The following is a 17,749-nucleotide window of genomic DNA, read 5'->3' on the forward strand; positions in this document are numbered from 1 at the left end:
ATTATTATTCTCTAATCTCAAAAAGCATCTGCGAGTCTGTTCTCCTTCTGGTTTTTATTCAAAAAAATTACACATCTGAAGCCACAGTCAGACCACATCTTGTTAAAGCCTTTTGTGCTTCCCTCCCTGTGGGGACTTGAGGCATAACGCACAGCTCAGAGATACAAAATACAAGGGTGGCTGGTCCCTGCTGGGTTTAACCTAAACGGGGAGCCCCATCTGTTTGGTAGCATCGGTATTAACATGAGCATCACTTCACAGTCAGAATAAGCAGGCTGGACGGAGAACTCTTTCACCATTGGACTACAGTTCGAACAAAGCCTGCCCTCCCCCAGTTAAAAACAGAGGATTAAAGTCTGATTTAGACTTTAACTTAAAGAAGTCTGTGTGGAAACAATATTCTGTTCTCTTTCCTCAGATTAAGGAGGGTTTCAAATAGATCTAGAGGAAGTATTGAAACCACACTTAGTAAGTTTATTTTTCCTTCACATCCCCCCCCGCCACCCGCCTAAATCCCCAAAGCTCTTTTACCCACTGTGGCCCCCTTCCCTCCTCCCCCATAAGAGGCCTGGGCCAAATAGACGCTGTCCTCCAATATTCCAACTCCTCCTCCCTCCAATGACAGAACTCATTTGTAATCTCGACACGGTTCAAACTGAAATGCAGAAGTGCTGGTGACACAAACACGACCATATTCATCTCACAACCAGCCAAGCTCACAATCAAATTATTTAGAGTCATAGAGCTTTATAGCTTGGGAACAGAACCTTTCGGCCCAACTTGTCCATACCACCTTCTTTTTTAAAACCCCTAAACTAGCCCCAATTGCCCACGTGGCCCATATCCCTCTATACCCATCTTACCCACGTAACTGTCTAAATGCTTTTTTAAAAGACAAAGTTGTACCCACCTCTACTGCTACCTCTGGCAGTTTGTTCCAGACACTCACCATTCTGTGTGTAAGAAAGAATTGCCCCTCTGGACCCTTTTGTATCTCTCCCCTCTCACAATACAATACATTTACAAGACAACAAGTTGCATTTCCATAGTACCTTGAAAACTGCTCCATGGCACTTAATCAGACAAAAACTGTTGTAGAACTGATCTAGGACAGATGCTCGTTCACAGAGGAGGGTTTAAGGAGCATAGAGAGGTGTAGAGCCTGAAGTATTTGGGGAAAGAATTCCAGAGGTTAGGATCGACTAGCAAGAATAATTCAACATCACAGCTACCACACAGTGGCTTGTTTCAAAAGTTTAAACACAAGAAAGAGTGCGCTACTCACTCTACTATGGCTAGCCCTCACCTTAAATTCCAAGAACAACATTAGCAGTGGGCCACCTTTTCCACACATTTATATTGAGCACAATGAATAGTAAAGTGAATCATTAGAGTAGATGAACTGCTATTAGTAAACAACTAGACAAACTAACAAACCAGCATCACAAAACACCACGGGACATAAAAACAAATCTGCAAGTGGTGCTGAGATAAATAATTAGTGGTGTCAAAGGTCGTTGCTGTTTGTAGACCCAGGAGACAAATCTTAACTAAAAAAATGATCAATGACCCACTCTTAACACTGGTCACTGATTATTAATTAATGAGATCTGTGAATTGTCCAGCTGATCACACTGGGACATTGTTCCCCACATCCAAAGAAAATTGATTCCTGCCTTGTTTTGTCTCAAGATGACAAGCAAGTGAAGTCTCCACTCTGTTGCCTTATTTTTTTTCTTGAATGTTACGCTTGAAGACTCTTGCAGCAGAGGCAGGGCTCAGCTGACCAAAGCAGACAGGCTGAAAGACTAAGGAGGCCACTAGACCCATCATTTACGTGCAGCCTTTTGGAAAACTATCCAGATAATCCCACTCGCCTGTTCTTTCCCTGCAATTCTTCTATTTTTAAAATCTATCCCATTCCCTTTTGAATGTTACTATTGAATTGGCTTCCAATACTCATTTAGGCAGCGCATTCCAGATCAGAACTCACTCGGTGAAACAAAAGTTATAGCTTCCACCCACCTCACTAAGAGATTTATTTTGTGAATTATCTTAAATCTCTATCCTCTGGTACCAGAGAATCCACATTGCAGAAAGTGGCCAGTCAGCCCATTGAATCTGCACCAACTCTCATCAAAACAGCATCTTACCCAACCTCCCCCAAAATCCATGTATCCCCATACACTCCCCCGGCTAATCCATCTAACCTATCCAATTTCAGACACTAAGGGACAATTTAGCACGGCCAATACATCTAACCAGCACATCTTTCGGACTGTGGGAGGGAACCCAGTAAGAAGTCTCGCAACACCAGGTGAAGCAACCTGTTGTGAGACTTCTTACTGTGTTTACCCCAGGCCAACACCGGCATCTCCACATCAGGAGGAAACCCAAGCAGACACAGGGAGAAAGTGCAGACTCCGCACAGACAGTGACCCAGATCAGAAATGAACCTGTATCCCTGACACTGTGAGGTAGCAATGCTAACCACCGTGCCACCCTATCATAGCTGACCCTGCTGCCAGTGGAAACAATCTGGCCTTATCTACCTTTTCCAAAACGCTAGAATTATGTCGAGTACGGAACCCTCAGGAAGTTGTATTTGCTGGTTAAGTACCATAATTATGTACAGGGAGTCATGGAGCTATTGAAAATATCCATTTCTGCACAGACCTGAACAAAAAAAATCATTTATCCAAGCAATTAGCATCACCTTTAAATAAAGTCAAGAAATAGCATATAGTTAACGGCAGAGAAAATCCACATCCTGTGCAAAGTCACACGGTTAAGCAGCCACGGATTCACAGGTAACAAGGGCAGGGAACTAATCTGCAGCCTACACTTGGCGAGACTTACCCCATAATTTTCTCCACAACAGAGACTATGCTTCAAACGTATTCCATCAAGAGAGACAGACATGCATTTTTTTGTTTTTCACAACCTCAGGATACCCAAAACACTTTACAACCAATGCAGTAATTTCTGGAGTGCAGTTACTGTTGTAGGAATCTTGGCGACCAATTTGAAAGAAAAACAAGAAAAGTCTTGCACTTAGACGACAAGATGTTAGAATGCAGGTACAACAAGTAATTAAGGCTAATGGAATGCTGTCCTTTATTAGGAGGAGTTGAGTATAAAAGTAAGGCTGTTATGCTTCAGTTGTAAAAGTCATTTGTGAGATCACATCTTGAATAGTATGCACACAATTTAGTTGTCTCATTTAAAGAAGGATGTAAATGCAGTGGAAACATTCTCTCATTTAGCATATAAAACCACTGAGCTTTGAATACATCTATTAAATCTCCCCATCACCTTCCCCTTTCCGAGGAAAACTGTCCATGATTTTCTAGTGTCTCTTGTTCCAAATATTCACAAACCAGCTGTGCCATGCATCAAAAAAGATTTTCTTTATTCCTTCTTCCAAAGGATGTGGTCGTCGCTGGCTAGGCCAGAGTTCATTGCCCATCCCCGACTGTCTTTGAGAAGATGGCAGTGAGCTAACTTCTTGAACTGCTACAGTCCACGTGGTGTACGTATACCCACGGTGCTGTTAGGAAGGGAGGTCCAGATTTTGATCCAACGACTGCAAAGGAACGGTGATATATTTCCAAGTCAGGATGGTGGGTAGTTTGGGCTGGGGGGGAGGGGACTTGCAGGTGGTGGTGGCGTCCCCAATGCCCTTCTAGGTGGTACAGCTTGTGGGTTTGTATGATGCTGTCAAAGGAATGTTGCTGAGTTGCTACCCTGCATCAGGTGCCACTGTGTCGGGGGGGTGTGTGTGTGTGTGGAGGGGCGGGTGAATATTAAAGGTGGTGGATGGGGTGCCAATCAAGCAGGCAAGTGTGGATTTAACGAAGAGAAGTTTCTGACTGCAAGAGTCATTAAGCCAAAGAATTTCTAATGAATAGGCCACCCATTGAAGAGAAATATAGGTTAAAATTAAAAACGAGGATATATAATTTCTGCACATCAATACTGAGATAAGAGAGTTGAATGAGAGCCCGAATGCTTCGATCCGGATCCAACAAAATCAACCTGCATCTCAAACCTTATTTGCATTACACAAATATACATTCCCAGGAGGGAGGTGTTGAGTGGCAGGTGCTCAAGCGCTCTCAGCTCTCTCCCCTGTAAACACACAGATCAAAACATTCCAGCTCTAGGTCTCTCCAACAACAACTTCCTCCACCCAACATCCTTTCCTTCTCTATGAACGATATGTTTTGTCTCTGTAGCGCACAAGAAACAATACTTTTCACTGCATACTAATACATGTGACAATAATAAATCAAACAACTACCCGACATCACCAAACACTCACCCCCTTCCATGTCCCTGACAGAACTGCAACCACCAGGACTTCATCCTTAAATCACTCAAAACACTCTCTCCTATTTGGAACAGTAAAATCCATAATTGTACAGTTGTACGTACAACGTAAGCAGACAGTCAAAATGCGCAACCCTAGTGACAGCACTGAACTGCTATCAAACACTGTTCCTGTTCCATTAGTTGACATTTTACAAGAGTAAAAAAAATCAAACTATCCAGGAACTAAATGACTTCAAAATAAGCAGGAACAATACAAGGAAAATTAGTTCTTTGCTCCCTTCCCCCGTTTCCCCTTCCGTCCCAGAGGCTTTATCTCCTGCAAGGCCCTCCAGCTCCCAGTCATCCTTGGGTCGCACATCCCAAGCTGTTTCAATGGCAGGTTGTTTGTCAAGGTGAGGAATCAGAGTGCCAAGGCTGGTGCCTCGCACTCACATACATGCAGAAGCTAGTGTGTGACAATCATATCTGGGAATTCTGGATAATTCGTTCCTCCACGGCTCCTGGAGCTCGCTGCCTGTGAGGCTTGTGGAAGCAAAGCTGACCAATGATTTCAAAAGAAATTGGTTGAACATTTGAGGCAAATGTGCTACAGAGGGAATGGGACTGACAGGTCTGCTGTACAGACAGCTAGCTTGGACTGATGGGCCGAATAGCCTCCTGCTGTGATGTAATGTTCATGTGACTTAAAGCTTAAAGTTTATTTATTCGTATCACAAGTAGGCTTACATACAGACTGCTATGAAGTTACTGTGAAAATCCCTAAGCTGCCACATGCTGGCGCCTGTTCGGGTACACTGAGGGGGAATTTAGCATGGGCAATGTACGTAATCTGTACATCTTTGGGCTGTGGGCACCCAGAGGAAACCCACAGAGTCACGGGGAGAATGTGCAAATTCCACACAGACAGTGACCCAAGCCAGGAATTGAACCCAGATCCCTGGCACTGGGAGGCAGTAGTGCTAACCACTGTGCCACCCTTATAGTGCACAGGAGGTCAAAGGTGGCAACAATCTGGATTGACCATGGGATCACTTTAATCTAGATGCCTGAGGTACACAAATGACGAATGCTCCATCAACACGAGATATTTAGTTTCAAAGTTCGAACACAAAATTATACGCTGCATTCCGCTAGCAACCATTCAAGAACATTTTCACTGCACGACTTGAGAGACACAAAGTAACCAAAAAGTTGCAAGAGAAACAATGCTTAAAGGAAAATAAACACAGATCATTCTTGACTCCAAACATACGGGTGGAAAAATAACAATAAGTCTAAAATTATATGTTATTTAGTACACTAAACATAGACTTCAAGCAGCGAGTCCAAAGACCACAGCCTAAAATTACAACTTTCTTGCCTAGTAACAAATCATTTAAAAACTCGAGAGTCTACATGAAGTTCAAAATAAGTGATGTTTATCACTAGTCAAGTCTGCCATTGGATGCACCCAGTCCATCTCCAATAACCCAGTCACGTTAAAAATGCTAAATGTGTCTGCTGAAAACTCCCAGTGCAAAAAAAACAGAGCTGGATGGCACCCTGGATATGGCTAGTTTCTCAAACAGGTTTAGTTTAAACGAAAACACTAGCAAACCCCCTCCCCTCACATTCCCACCCTCTCAGTCCAAAGAGAATGAACCCAATGAATTAAATAGGGGAATTTTAACCATCCCTGAACAACCTCCTACTGAAGTTCAGAATTAAGTACCTTGTACATTTACAGTCAAATGTGTTCACAATTAAACGCGTTTGCAGTTAAATAACAGAATAATAATCCAGATTCTAAACTTTGATAAAAGGGGGAAATGGCCAAGAATGTAGAAAGTTATTTCGAAACTTGTTAAAACATACACACACATATAAGAGAAAGAGCAGATGTTGCAATGTTTAGTATCCTGGTTTTGTACACTTACGGACTGAGACTTTCTTGGCGTCCAAGCGGAGGGTGCGGTGTTGCAGGCTGTGCAGCCGGCTGTGGAGGTGGCTGCAGCGGACACACAGCGAGCTCGCCTCCACCTCCAGCTCCTGGAAGATGCCGCTGGCCAGGCGGCTCAGCTCGGCCAGCTGCCGGAGCAGAGACACCAGAGTGTGGCCGGACACGTCCTGCAGGCTCTCGAAGAGGAAAGCGCTTGGCGGCGGCAGCGGCGACTCCAGTTCCAGCCTCCTCCTCCTCCCTCTCCTCCTCCTCATCCTCTTCCTCCTCTGCAGCCCGTGTCCATCCGCCTCCTGCACCCCCTCCTCGTCCTCACCATCTTCCCAAACTCTCCCAAAGTATTCGCTTCTTAACCTGGACACCAGCCGAGGCTCCACTATCCTCTTATAGAAGGGCATCCTCCTCAAACTTTCCTCCCCCTCTCCTTCGCTACAGCCTTGCTTTTTGTAAAAAAGGGGGATGTATTTTTAAATATGAATTGAGCAACTCCAACTTTCCAACAGGACTCCCTCCACAGCCATAGTTTACAACTCAGAAGTAAAAGCCACACAGACCGAGAGAAAACTCCACTCACTCACTCTACCCCGAGATATAGGAAGGAGGGAGCGCTCCAGAAAAAGCAGGAACACCAGCAACCTGAACTCAAACACACTCAGCAGCGAGACACAGAGAAAACCAGGAACACTAGCAACCTGAACCCAACCACCAGGATCGGACTGTCACTGGCAAAACCAGGAAGAAGACCTAGAGCCGCATTCGCTCAGTTATTTCGACACCAAGCAACTTACCATGGGTGGTCGGGGGCTGAAACTAAATTAAAGAATAAAATTAGGATTCTGTTCACAGAGGCGACCAATTGATTCGCTGAAAGGGTTTTTTTTTTCAAAAAAGTGTTACTGAAAACACAGCGAGAGATGTGGAGGGGTTTAGATTTCCAGAAGGTCAGGACAGAGAAACTAAAAGCTTCTCCATCAACTGTGGGGGCCACAGGAAATGGCCCATACAGGACCACTGTCAGAGAATGGGAAGGGTGACATAACGGTGAGGGAAATTAAGAACATAAGAACATAAGAAATAGGAGCAGGAGTAGGCCAACTAGCCCTTCGAGCCTGCCCCGCCATTCAATAAGATCATGGCTGATCTGTCGTGGCTCAGTTCCACATTCCCGCCCTCTCCCCATAACCCTTAATCCCCTCTCTCATCAAAAACCCATTAACCCGCGTCTTAAAAATATTTAGTGAGGCAGCCTCCACCACTTCAACGGGCAGAGAATTCCAGAGATTCACCACCCTTTGAGTGAAGAAGTTCCTCCTCAACTCTGTTCTAAACCACCCCCCCTTTATCTTGAGGCTATGCCCCCTAGTCCTACTATCCTTTCTGAGCGGGAAGAGTCTCTCCACCTCTATCCTATCCATTCCATTCATCATCTTATATGTCTCAATGAGATCTCCCCTCATTCTTCTAAACTCTAACGATTGAGTTGAGAAAGGCAAGGTACTGAAGGGTTTTAACACAAGAGTTTTTGCTTTAAGTGGATCCAAAGTGAGGAGGGGAGCGATGGACAAGGTGGATAAATGGAGGGCAGGGTGGGACAAAGGACAAAGTGGGATGGTGCTGGGGAGAGTGGGACGACTGACAGCAGGGTGGGAGGGTGCAAGGCAGGGCAGGTGATGGAGTAGCGCTCCGAAAGTTCATGATTCCAAATAAACCTGTTGGATTTTAACCTGGTCTTAGTGTGCCCACCCCAGTCCAATGCCAGCACCTCCACCTCATGTGAGGCTTTAACAGTATCTTCAGCAACAACACATTTATATAGTGCCTATAACATAGGAGAACAGCCCAAGGTGTTTCATAAGAGCACCAACAAAAAAAAATCTGGCACTGGGTCACAGAAGGTGATATTGAGGCTTGGTGACAGAAATAGGTTTCATGAAGAATCTTTGGGGAGGACAGAGGGGTAGAGATTTGACTTGGGGGAGTTTTGAAGGGCAGAGCATCCAGAGTTTGGGGAATCCCAGTGGCCGCCAATGATGGAAATAAATAAAATTTGGAATGCTCAAGAGGCCAGAATTGGCCAAGAGGAGGTCCCAGCGTTGTGAGGCTGGAGGATGTTATAGAGATAGGTGAGAGAGAGGCCTTGGAGAGGTTTGAAAACAGAGGTGACAATTTCAAACTTGAGGTGCTGTTTAAGCAGGAGCCTGTGTAGTCAGCAAGTGATGGGTGAATGGGTGTTATTTCAAGTTTTGACAGGGGCAGCTGTTCTGGATAACTCAAGTTTATGGAGGGTAGAATGTGAAATGCCTTCTAAAGTTACAAATAGATTTTATCCATTGGAAAATCCTCGTACATAGAATTATACAGTGCAGAAGGAGGCTATTCAGTCCATCAAGTCTGCATCGACCATAATCCCACCCAGGCCCTATCCCCATTAACTCCATGAATTTACACTAGCTAGTGCCCTGACACGAAGGGGCAATTTAGCATGGCCAATCCATCCAATTCACACATCTTTGATGTGTGGGAGGAAATGGGAGTGCCTAGAGGAAACCCTTGCAGACACGGGGAGAATGTGCAAACTCCACACAGACAGTGACCCAAGCTGGGAATCAAACCCAGGTCCCTGGCACTGTGAGGCAGCAGTGCTAACCACTGTGCCGCCCATAAAATTTGCAGCTCCCTATCGGGGAATTGAACCCCAGCTCCCGGGTGACAGGCAGGGACACTAACCATTATACTAACAAGGAGTTCACTATATATATATTAGCAAATCATCACAAATGAATGCTTCTGGATCCATGTTGATTATTCTCTATGGCTGCTGTGCCGTTAACACAGATGTGGTTAACGTCTTGCTATTTTGTATTTTCTCCACTTTACACGCTGGGTTATGTGGTTTATAATGTCCACAATTGTTTAGGGTTTTTTTTAATATTGGGATAACATTCTCTATTGTGCACTTGTCATTTGATGTTCCTGTCGCCGCTTTTGCCTATTTCCTCACTCACGTCCCTAACAATTGTAGGTATATCCTGTCTGTTCCAGTGCCTTCAGACAATTCATTTCTGAAACACAGCAAAGTATCTTCCTGATTGCTGCACGCCTCCTCGATGTGTGGGGTAAAATAACTGGATCAAGATCAGTCTTTATCCATCTGCAATGTGAAAACTCATCACTTGCGCATGGGTCCCACGGCTTGCAGACATTCTTCTGCGAAATACTCATAATTTGTGCAGGAAACTTAACCATTTGCAAAGCTGCACTTAGGTGACCTTCTTAAAAAAAATCCAGATATCGCAGCACTGATGAGCGAATTGTGATTGTTGGCTGCAAAACGGCATTTCCTAATCCCCACAATGGTCCGATATATGCAATACATTCAGCAGTTTGCCTAAAGTATCAGCTCACTCAGGGGACAATTGCCACAGATTTACACTACTTCTACGTCAGACCGGCAGAAATTTGAGGAAAAAAAGTTTAATTGACTTTTATGCAATTAGCACAGCAGATCTGTTCTACTGCTGGGAGTGATTAGGTCTTGGCAAATACGATGCAAAAGCAGCCGTTTTAATCTGCAATGCAACAGTCCATGTTCATTTTGTCGTAAAAATTCACGTTCGTTTAGAACTCAACATGTCTCACAGAAACATCTCAAAACACTTAGTGTGCATTGAGTTACCTTGAAGTCCAAAGGTTACTTGCGTGGGCAAACACAGCAGCACACAATATGGTCCTATAAACAACAATAAGACAAATGGCCAGTAAATCAGTTGTGGTTTAGCGAAATGATTATCCAGGAGATCCAAAGAACTGCATTCTGTTTGATCAACCAGATCATAAACATCTACCTGAGTCAGCAGAGATGGCCTTTGCCAACTGTCTACTGAGAAATCAGACAATGCTGTCAATACAACACGGACAGTAATGTTTAATTTGCAAGGTGTAGTCTATCCACTTTGTGGCTCACGTCAGCATAAGCCATTGTTAGATTATAATACAATAGATTAACAAAGAAAAATGTAATTAGCATTTATATAGCACTTTTTGCAAACATTGGATGCTCAAAACTTATTACAGTCAATCAGGTACTTTTGAAGTTTAGTCACTGTTGTCATATAGGAAAGATGGCAGCAGGTTTGTGGGAGCTCACTGAGCATAGTGGGATAATGATCAGTTCAGCTGTTATATGCTCATGCTGGTTGAGGAATAAATATTGGGATAACTCCCCTGATCTTTTCCAAAATAGTGCCATGGGATCTTTCCCATGCGCCTCAGAGAGCTGACAGGGTCTCAGTTTAACTGCCAAAACTGGCCAAAAGCCAGCACTTCCGACTGTGTACTCCCTCAATATTGTTGAAGGGGATCGGCCTGGATTTTGGGCTGAGTTCTCCAAACTAGGACTTGAACCCACAACCTGAGGTGAGAGTGTTACCAACTGAGCCAGGGCTGACAATCCTTTACCTCTGCTCCATTTGAGTGCTTCAACCCCAAACATGAAAAAGCACCATTATGACTTTTCAAATTCCACTCTTGAGTTCTCTCTATATTGTGATTGCCAATTTATTGCCAACCAGTCCCTGCCAAATGAACACAGAGCAAGAAAGAACTAGCATTTAAATAGCTCCTTTATTAGAAACAAATTGACCAAGAGATATTTCAGAGCGTACCTATCAGACTTGAGCAGCTAAGAGAGATGACTGAAAAGAAAATGGATGGCTATTCTGTGATGAGTAACTCAGCTCGAGTCCCAAATCCCTGTCCACCATCTACAAAGCACAAGTCAGGAGTGTGATGGGATACTCTGCACTGCCAGGATGAGTGTGGCTCCAACAATACTAAAGAAGCTCAAAACCATCCAGGACAGAGCAGTCCACTTGATTGGCACCCCATCCACCATTTTCAACATTCATTCCCTCCATCACCAACGCACAATGGCAACTTTCCATTGACCAAATTGCACTGCAACAAGTGACCAAGGCTCTTTCAACAGCACCTTCCAACCATGAAGCCCCCACTAGAGGGACAAGGGCAGTTGATTGGAGTACTACCATCTGAGCATTTCCCTCCAAGCCACACAATATCCTGACTTGGAACTAGATCATCATTCTTTCGCTATTGCTGGGTCAACATCCTGGAACTCATTCCCTGACAGCACTGTGGGTGCACCTACGCTACATGGACTGCAGCAGTTCAAGAAGGCAGCTCATCACCACCTTCTCGAGGGCAATTAGCAACAGACAATAAATGCTGGCCTCACATCTCAGGAAAGACATTTTTTAAAAACCCATAGAAACCTATCCTTATATGCTATAGCAGGAATAGGACAGCAAACTTTTGGATGAATTGATGCAGGACACAGTCCAAGAGATTGGTGAGCAGAAGGCTGGGAAAGCCGAGCTTGAATACGACACAAGAGAGGATAAAGATTCAAACCTGGCAGCTGACACAAAAATGTCATGAATATGCTAATACTTCTAACAAGGCGTCATCTGATATTCTGCTTGCAGATGGATTAGTTGGTGGGCACAGCCATTTTAAACAAATTCTTCAAAAGGAAGCTTGACAAATAATATAATTAATCTGGAGGTTTTAACACCAATGGCCACTAATGAGTTCTTGTACTTACAATAAGGCAGTAAAGAGATATCAGATAAAATGATATACGTGTCATCATTAACCACACTACCCTGGGAGTTTTACAATATAATTGGGTAGGTAGAGTTCTTCTTACAAAACCCTTTTGTGAATCTGGTCCATTATATTTGTAATTAGTTAGGCCAGATTTTTAATTTAATAGATTTTGTATTGTGACCTCAAGGACCAAATAAAGCTAAACGTGTATCTAATTCACCTGATATCTGTTTGCTCAAGTGTTGGAGTTAATTTCCTGCAGTAATAAAGTGGGATAAAAGGAGAGTCATTAAACAAGATGGTTTACTTTTGGTTGGTATGTTCTGTTAATTTGTGTTTAGTAAAAGAAAGAACTTGCATTTATATAGCACCTTTGCCAAGCCCAGGACATAGAAACAAGGGTAGGCCCATTGAGCCTGTGCTACCATTTAAGTTTATTTATTAGTGTCACAGATAGGCTTACTTTAATATTGCAGTGAAGTTACTGTGAAAATCACCTAGTCACCACACTCTCATGCCTGGTTGGGTACACTGAGAGAGATTTTAGCATGGTCAGTACACCTAACCAGCACATCTTTCAGACTGTGGGAAGAAACCAGCACACTTGGAGGAAACCTATGCAGATACTGGAACTCCATACAGTGACCAAAGCCGGGAATCAAATGCAGGTCCCTGGCGCTGTGAGGCAGCAGTGCTTAACCACTGTGCCGCCCTTACAATTTAATATGATCGTGGCTGATCGGATACTTCAAGCCCTTTTACACCCACTATCCCCACAGCCAATGAAGTACATTTTGCAGTGTAGTCACTGTTGTAATCATAGAATCCCTACAGCTCAGAAGGAGGCCATTGGGCCCATTGAGTCTGCACTGACAGCAAACCCACCCAGGCCCTATCCCCGTAATCCCACATACTTACCCTGCTAATTTCCCTGACACAAAGGGGCAACTTAGCATGCCCACTCAACCTAACCTGCACATCTTTAGACAGTGGGTGGAAACTGGAGCACCTGGAGGAAACACACGCAGATACGGAGAAAACGTACAAACTCCACACAAGCATAGGAATGTGGTAGGCTATTAGTGTGCAGTAAACTTCCACAAACTCCACTGCTCCTGAGAACACTGTTGTTGGTAGTTTTATATTTACCTGACCCTTTGCGCGGGGGGGGGGGGGCGGGGGGGGGGGGGCGGGGGGGGTCGCGGCTTAAGATCTTGTTTAAAGAACAACATTTTTGGCAGCGCAGCATTGAATTGCCAGCTAATATCGTATATTCTAGAGTTGGAGATGATTCCATGATCTCCTGACTCAGAGGCTAGGGCATTACCCAATGGGCCACCATTGCTACTATGGCCCACATGTTTGCCATGATGGTGAACCTTTCCCATTTTCACAGGATTGGGTTCAGAGGACAGTTCAAATTTTATGTAATGTGGAGGCAACTAGCCATTGAAATCATTAGACTCCTCCTGGTATTTAGATGTCCCAGAAGTGTGAAACCCGAAGTGTTCAGTGTAATAGCAGATCTGAATGTAGTAGTCTCATTTGGATAGCCTGGGTGCCCCTTTAGGGGTACCCTACTGGATAGAGTCCTGGGACACCTTTCAGGGAAGTCAGGCGCCCCTGTAAGCATAAATGTGCGCAAGAAATGCAAAAATCATCTCCAACTCTAGAATATACAATATTAGCTGGCACTTCAATGCTGCACTGCCAAAAACGTTGTTCTTTAAACAAGATCTTAGACTTATTAACTGTCAAGCTCATTAGAACTGTCAACAAACCTGTCAAAATCAACTGTCAAAATTGTCAAGACAACATGTAGACACGATGAAGAGGACCTCTCAAGAGGCACTGTCAAAAGCATTTGTCAATGGGAGCTGTCAAAATCTTTAAAAGTTCTACTCCTAAATCTTTGAAAAAAAGATCTGGGAGTGTTTAAAGAAAATTATTGCTTGTTGATTGATTTGATTTTATTATTGTTACAAGCATTAGTGTGCAATGAAAAGTATTGTTTCTTGCACGCTATACAGACAAAACATACTATTCATAGAGAAGGAAAGGAGAGGGTGCAGAATGTAGTGTTGCAGTCCTAGCTAGTGATGTAGAGAAAGATCAACTTAATGCAAGGTAGGTCCATTCAAAAGTCTGATGGCAGTAGGGAAGAAGCTATTCTTGAGTTGGTTGGTATGTGACCTCAGACTTGATGGAAGAAGGTGGAAGAGAGAATGTCCGGGGTATGTGGGATCTTTGATTATTCTGGCTTTTCCAAGGCAGTGGGAAGCGTACATAGAGTCAATGGATGGGAGGCTGGTTTGTGTGATGGATTGGGTTTCATTCACAGTCCTTTGTAGTTCCTTGCGATCTTGAGCAGAGCAGGACCCATACCAAGCTGCGATACAACCAGAAAGAATGCTTTCTATGGTGCACCTGTAGAAGTTGGTGATAGTTGTAGCAGACATGACAAATATCCTCAGTCTCCTGAGAAAATAGAGACGTTGGTGGGCTTTCGTAACTATAGTGTCGGCATGGGGGAACCAAGATAGGTTGTTGGTGATCTGGACACCTAAAAACCCAAAGCTTTCGACCATTTCTACTTCATCCCCATTGATGTAGGTTCTCCACTACGCTTCCTGAAGTCAATGACTATCTTCTTCATTTTGTTGACATTGAGGAAGATATTATTGTCGTTGCACCAGTTCACCAGATTCTCTCTTTCCTGTACTCCATCTTGTCATTGTTTGAGAGCCAACCCACCACAGTGGTGCCATCAGCAAACTTGAAAATCGAGTTGGAGGGGAATTTGGTCACTCAGTCAAAGGTGTATAAGGAATATAGTGAGGGGCTGAGGACACAGCATGTTGGGCACTAGTGTTGAGGTTGATCGTGCTTGCTATTTCATTAGTGCCAGCGGTTAGTATTGTGTGACTCATTTCACAACCATTTGTTATCACAGTAGAGTACCTGCCATTTACAGTTTGATTAACAGCTTATAGAATCTTTGAAATAGGACTTTGATTTCCAATATTTAGTTATGAGGAATTGTGCACTTAAATGAATGTTAAAGTTAAAGTTTAAAGTTTTAAAGTTAAAGTTTAAAAGTTTATTTTATTAGTCACAAGTAAGGCTACGTTAACAATGCAATGAAGTTACTGTGAAATTCCCCTAGTCACCACAGTCCGGCACCTGTTTGGATTAATGCACCTATCCAGCACATCTTTCAGAATGTGGGAGGAAACCGGAACACCTGGAGGAAGCCCATGCAGACATGGGAAGAATGAGCAAACTCCACACAGACAGTCACCCAAGCTGGGAATCGAACCCGAGTCCCTGGTGCTGTGAAGTAGCAGTGCTAACCATCATGTCTTCGTGCCGCCCAAACAAATGTTTGTTATTGTAAAGCTTTACATAGTTGAAGGTATATAAATGTAATAAATGGGTTTTTATGAATGAAAGGTTTTTCCATATAGTGACATCTGCAATGGACAGAACTTCATTTTATAGAATGTTATTTAACCTCGTCTATCCCAGGACCATATCCAAAGGGATACCTTACCTCTGGAATGAGATGCCCTGCTTATCCAAATGAAACTATTAATTTCAGACCTACTCTTACCAGGACTACTCAGCACACATCGGATATCACACTCCTGGGACACCCAAATCCCAATTCATTGGAAGAATCTGATGAATTAAATGACCAGCTCCCTCTGTAAAACATGCAAACAAATCAACCCTTAAATCCAACCCTTCAAAAATGGGAAAGGGTCTCTGTCATGACTAAAATCTGGGCCGTAGTACCAATTGCTCAGTGGGTAATGCTCTTGCCTCCAAGTCAGAAGATCATAGGTTCATCTCTGCCCATGGTGGATACTGAGTGAGTTGGCATTGTAGATATAAGGGCAAGAAGTGGTGGTTGAGGCATGAGGTACAGGGGCATAGGATGCCATAGAGATATAAGGAGCCATTGGATGTGGATACAGGGCCACAGGTTGGCAAATGGGCTATAAAGGGCAACAGGGGTGGGTATAAGGCATAAGCTGGGATAGGTTGGCATGGAAGGGGCATGGCAGCATGTGGAAGGATGAGGGTTGGAGGGATGTTTTATTCCTTTTGTAAAAATCTTTGGGCACAGCGTTAAACTCCTGAGGCCCGTCTTCCATCCAGCCCGCCTCCACACTACAGCCCCTTTACCTCTTCCAGGGTCACTTGCCTATCTGAATCCTAATCTAGCCTGCCACCCCTCCACTCCCCAAGAAATTGGGTCCATGGAACCAGGAATTCTCTTGACTGTGCACCAGCCGCATGGATAAAAATCAGGCCCATGTGTTTTCTCACTACACAATCCTGCAAATGAATGTATTTGACACGTTTACTATCCTTAAATATTGTAGCTCAGTAAGAAATCTCACACCAGGTTAAAGTCCCAACAGGTTTATTTGGCATCATGAGCTTTTGGAGCACTGCTCCTTCATCAGGTGAGTCAAGTTATTGTAGTTAAAATCACTGGAAAACAATGATAGTCCATTCTTATTTGGTTTCTTTAATCAGGACAGTGGTACATGGACTACAATTGGCCTGGTGCCTCAGGGACCGAGGGGTCAAAACGGCCAACATTCATGCTCCTGATCATGATTCAATGATCAGTACTAAAATTTGCACAGATATTGTTGCCAGCTGAGGACATAACCAGCGATCATTCCCTCAATCAAACAGCTTTTTTGGATGCCATGTGAAAGATGGCCAGAAAGGCAGGCTTAGTGGAGGGGTCTCAGCGGTAGCAGGGCTATACCCTAATATGTTCCAAAAAGGGTCTGACAAGTCATCCAGCATTTTCTGTTTCTAATTCTGACAAGTCAGCACACTTGTAAGTCTCCAAATCATTTGACTGAATCATTCAAAGAGATTTCTGTTTGCTCAGTGTGAAATACGGCATTCTACACGGTTGTACTCTACAAACTCAGGGTGCTTGGTCAAGAGGTCAGCAAGAGCCAGGACTTGGGAAGTTCCAGAACTTAATTAGGTCACGTTAATTGGCTCAGTGTGCATTTGAAGGTTGTAGGGGTTCAAGTTAACTGCGGAATTCAGCACAAAATCTATGCCAACATCCCAGTGCAGAAATGAAAGAGATGGGAGAGGTACTGTCTTCCAGATGAGACTTTAACTTGAGACCCCAGCTTCCATCTCAGATAGATGTAAAATGTCGAAGAAGAACATGGCAATTCTCCCCAGGGTCTTGGTCAATCTTCATTCTTTAGCTAACATCACCAAAGTATTCGGTCATAACATTGCAGTTGTTGGGACCTTACTGCGAGCAAATTGGTCGCCACGTTTCCCTACATTATAACAGTGCATTCCAAAAGTACTTAGTTGACTGTAAAGTTCCTTAAGATTTGCCTTGGTCACAAAAGGCAATATATATGTGCAAGTCTCTCTTTCTTTCAAAACCGCACTGTTTATCAGTTCAGGCACTATCTGTGCACTTTACAAATCTTGACTTGTATGGGTTTTCTAGGGGTGAGCAGGAAGAATGTTCATTCTCCTCAGTGATAAGTCTATTTCTGCAGGTCCCATCAGTAAGCCAGGCTTGCTGATTAACCATTTGTTTTTGGCCTGCAAGACTCCAGCTTAGCTATTGCATTACTCAGCCTGTCGCAGAGGGCTGATAGCATGAAAGGGTGTCGGAAATGGCAGGGTGAAAGGAAATGGGAAAAATATAAAGAAGTAACTGGGGGTGTCAAAATGGGTGAAATTGGATGCCTGTAGCATACTTTATAGTGGTGCAACGGGTGGCATCCCTGCCTCTGAATTAAATTCACCAGGACTTGATGGCCAAGGAAGGTGTGCTCACAA

At 43.8% G+C, this 17,749-nt stretch overlaps 1 protein-coding gene across 1 annotated transcript in view; it reads right to left on the reverse strand.

The window, feature by feature from the left end:
• LOC145351159 (NHS-like protein 1) overlaps nt 1-6,904 on the reverse strand; it is a 216,146-nt gene extending 209,242 nt beyond the window's left edge. Inside the window, 1 exon segment of the mRNA XM_080200833.1 lies at nt 6,252-6,904. Coding sequence (XP_080056959.1) covers nt 6,252-6,669 — 418 coding nt within the window. The 5' untranslated portion in view covers nt 6,670-6,904.
• Nucleotides 6,905-17,749: the final 10,845 nt, after the last annotated feature.

The sequence above is a fragment of the Carcharhinus amblyrhynchos genome, chromosome 12 (assembly GCF_965287045.1).
Source record: "Carcharhinus amblyrhynchos chromosome 12, sCarAmb.v2.hapA, whole genome shotgun sequence".
Classification (NCBI taxonomy): domain Eukaryota; kingdom Metazoa; phylum Chordata; class Chondrichthyes; order Carcharhiniformes; family Carcharhinidae; genus Carcharhinus; species Carcharhinus amblyrhynchos.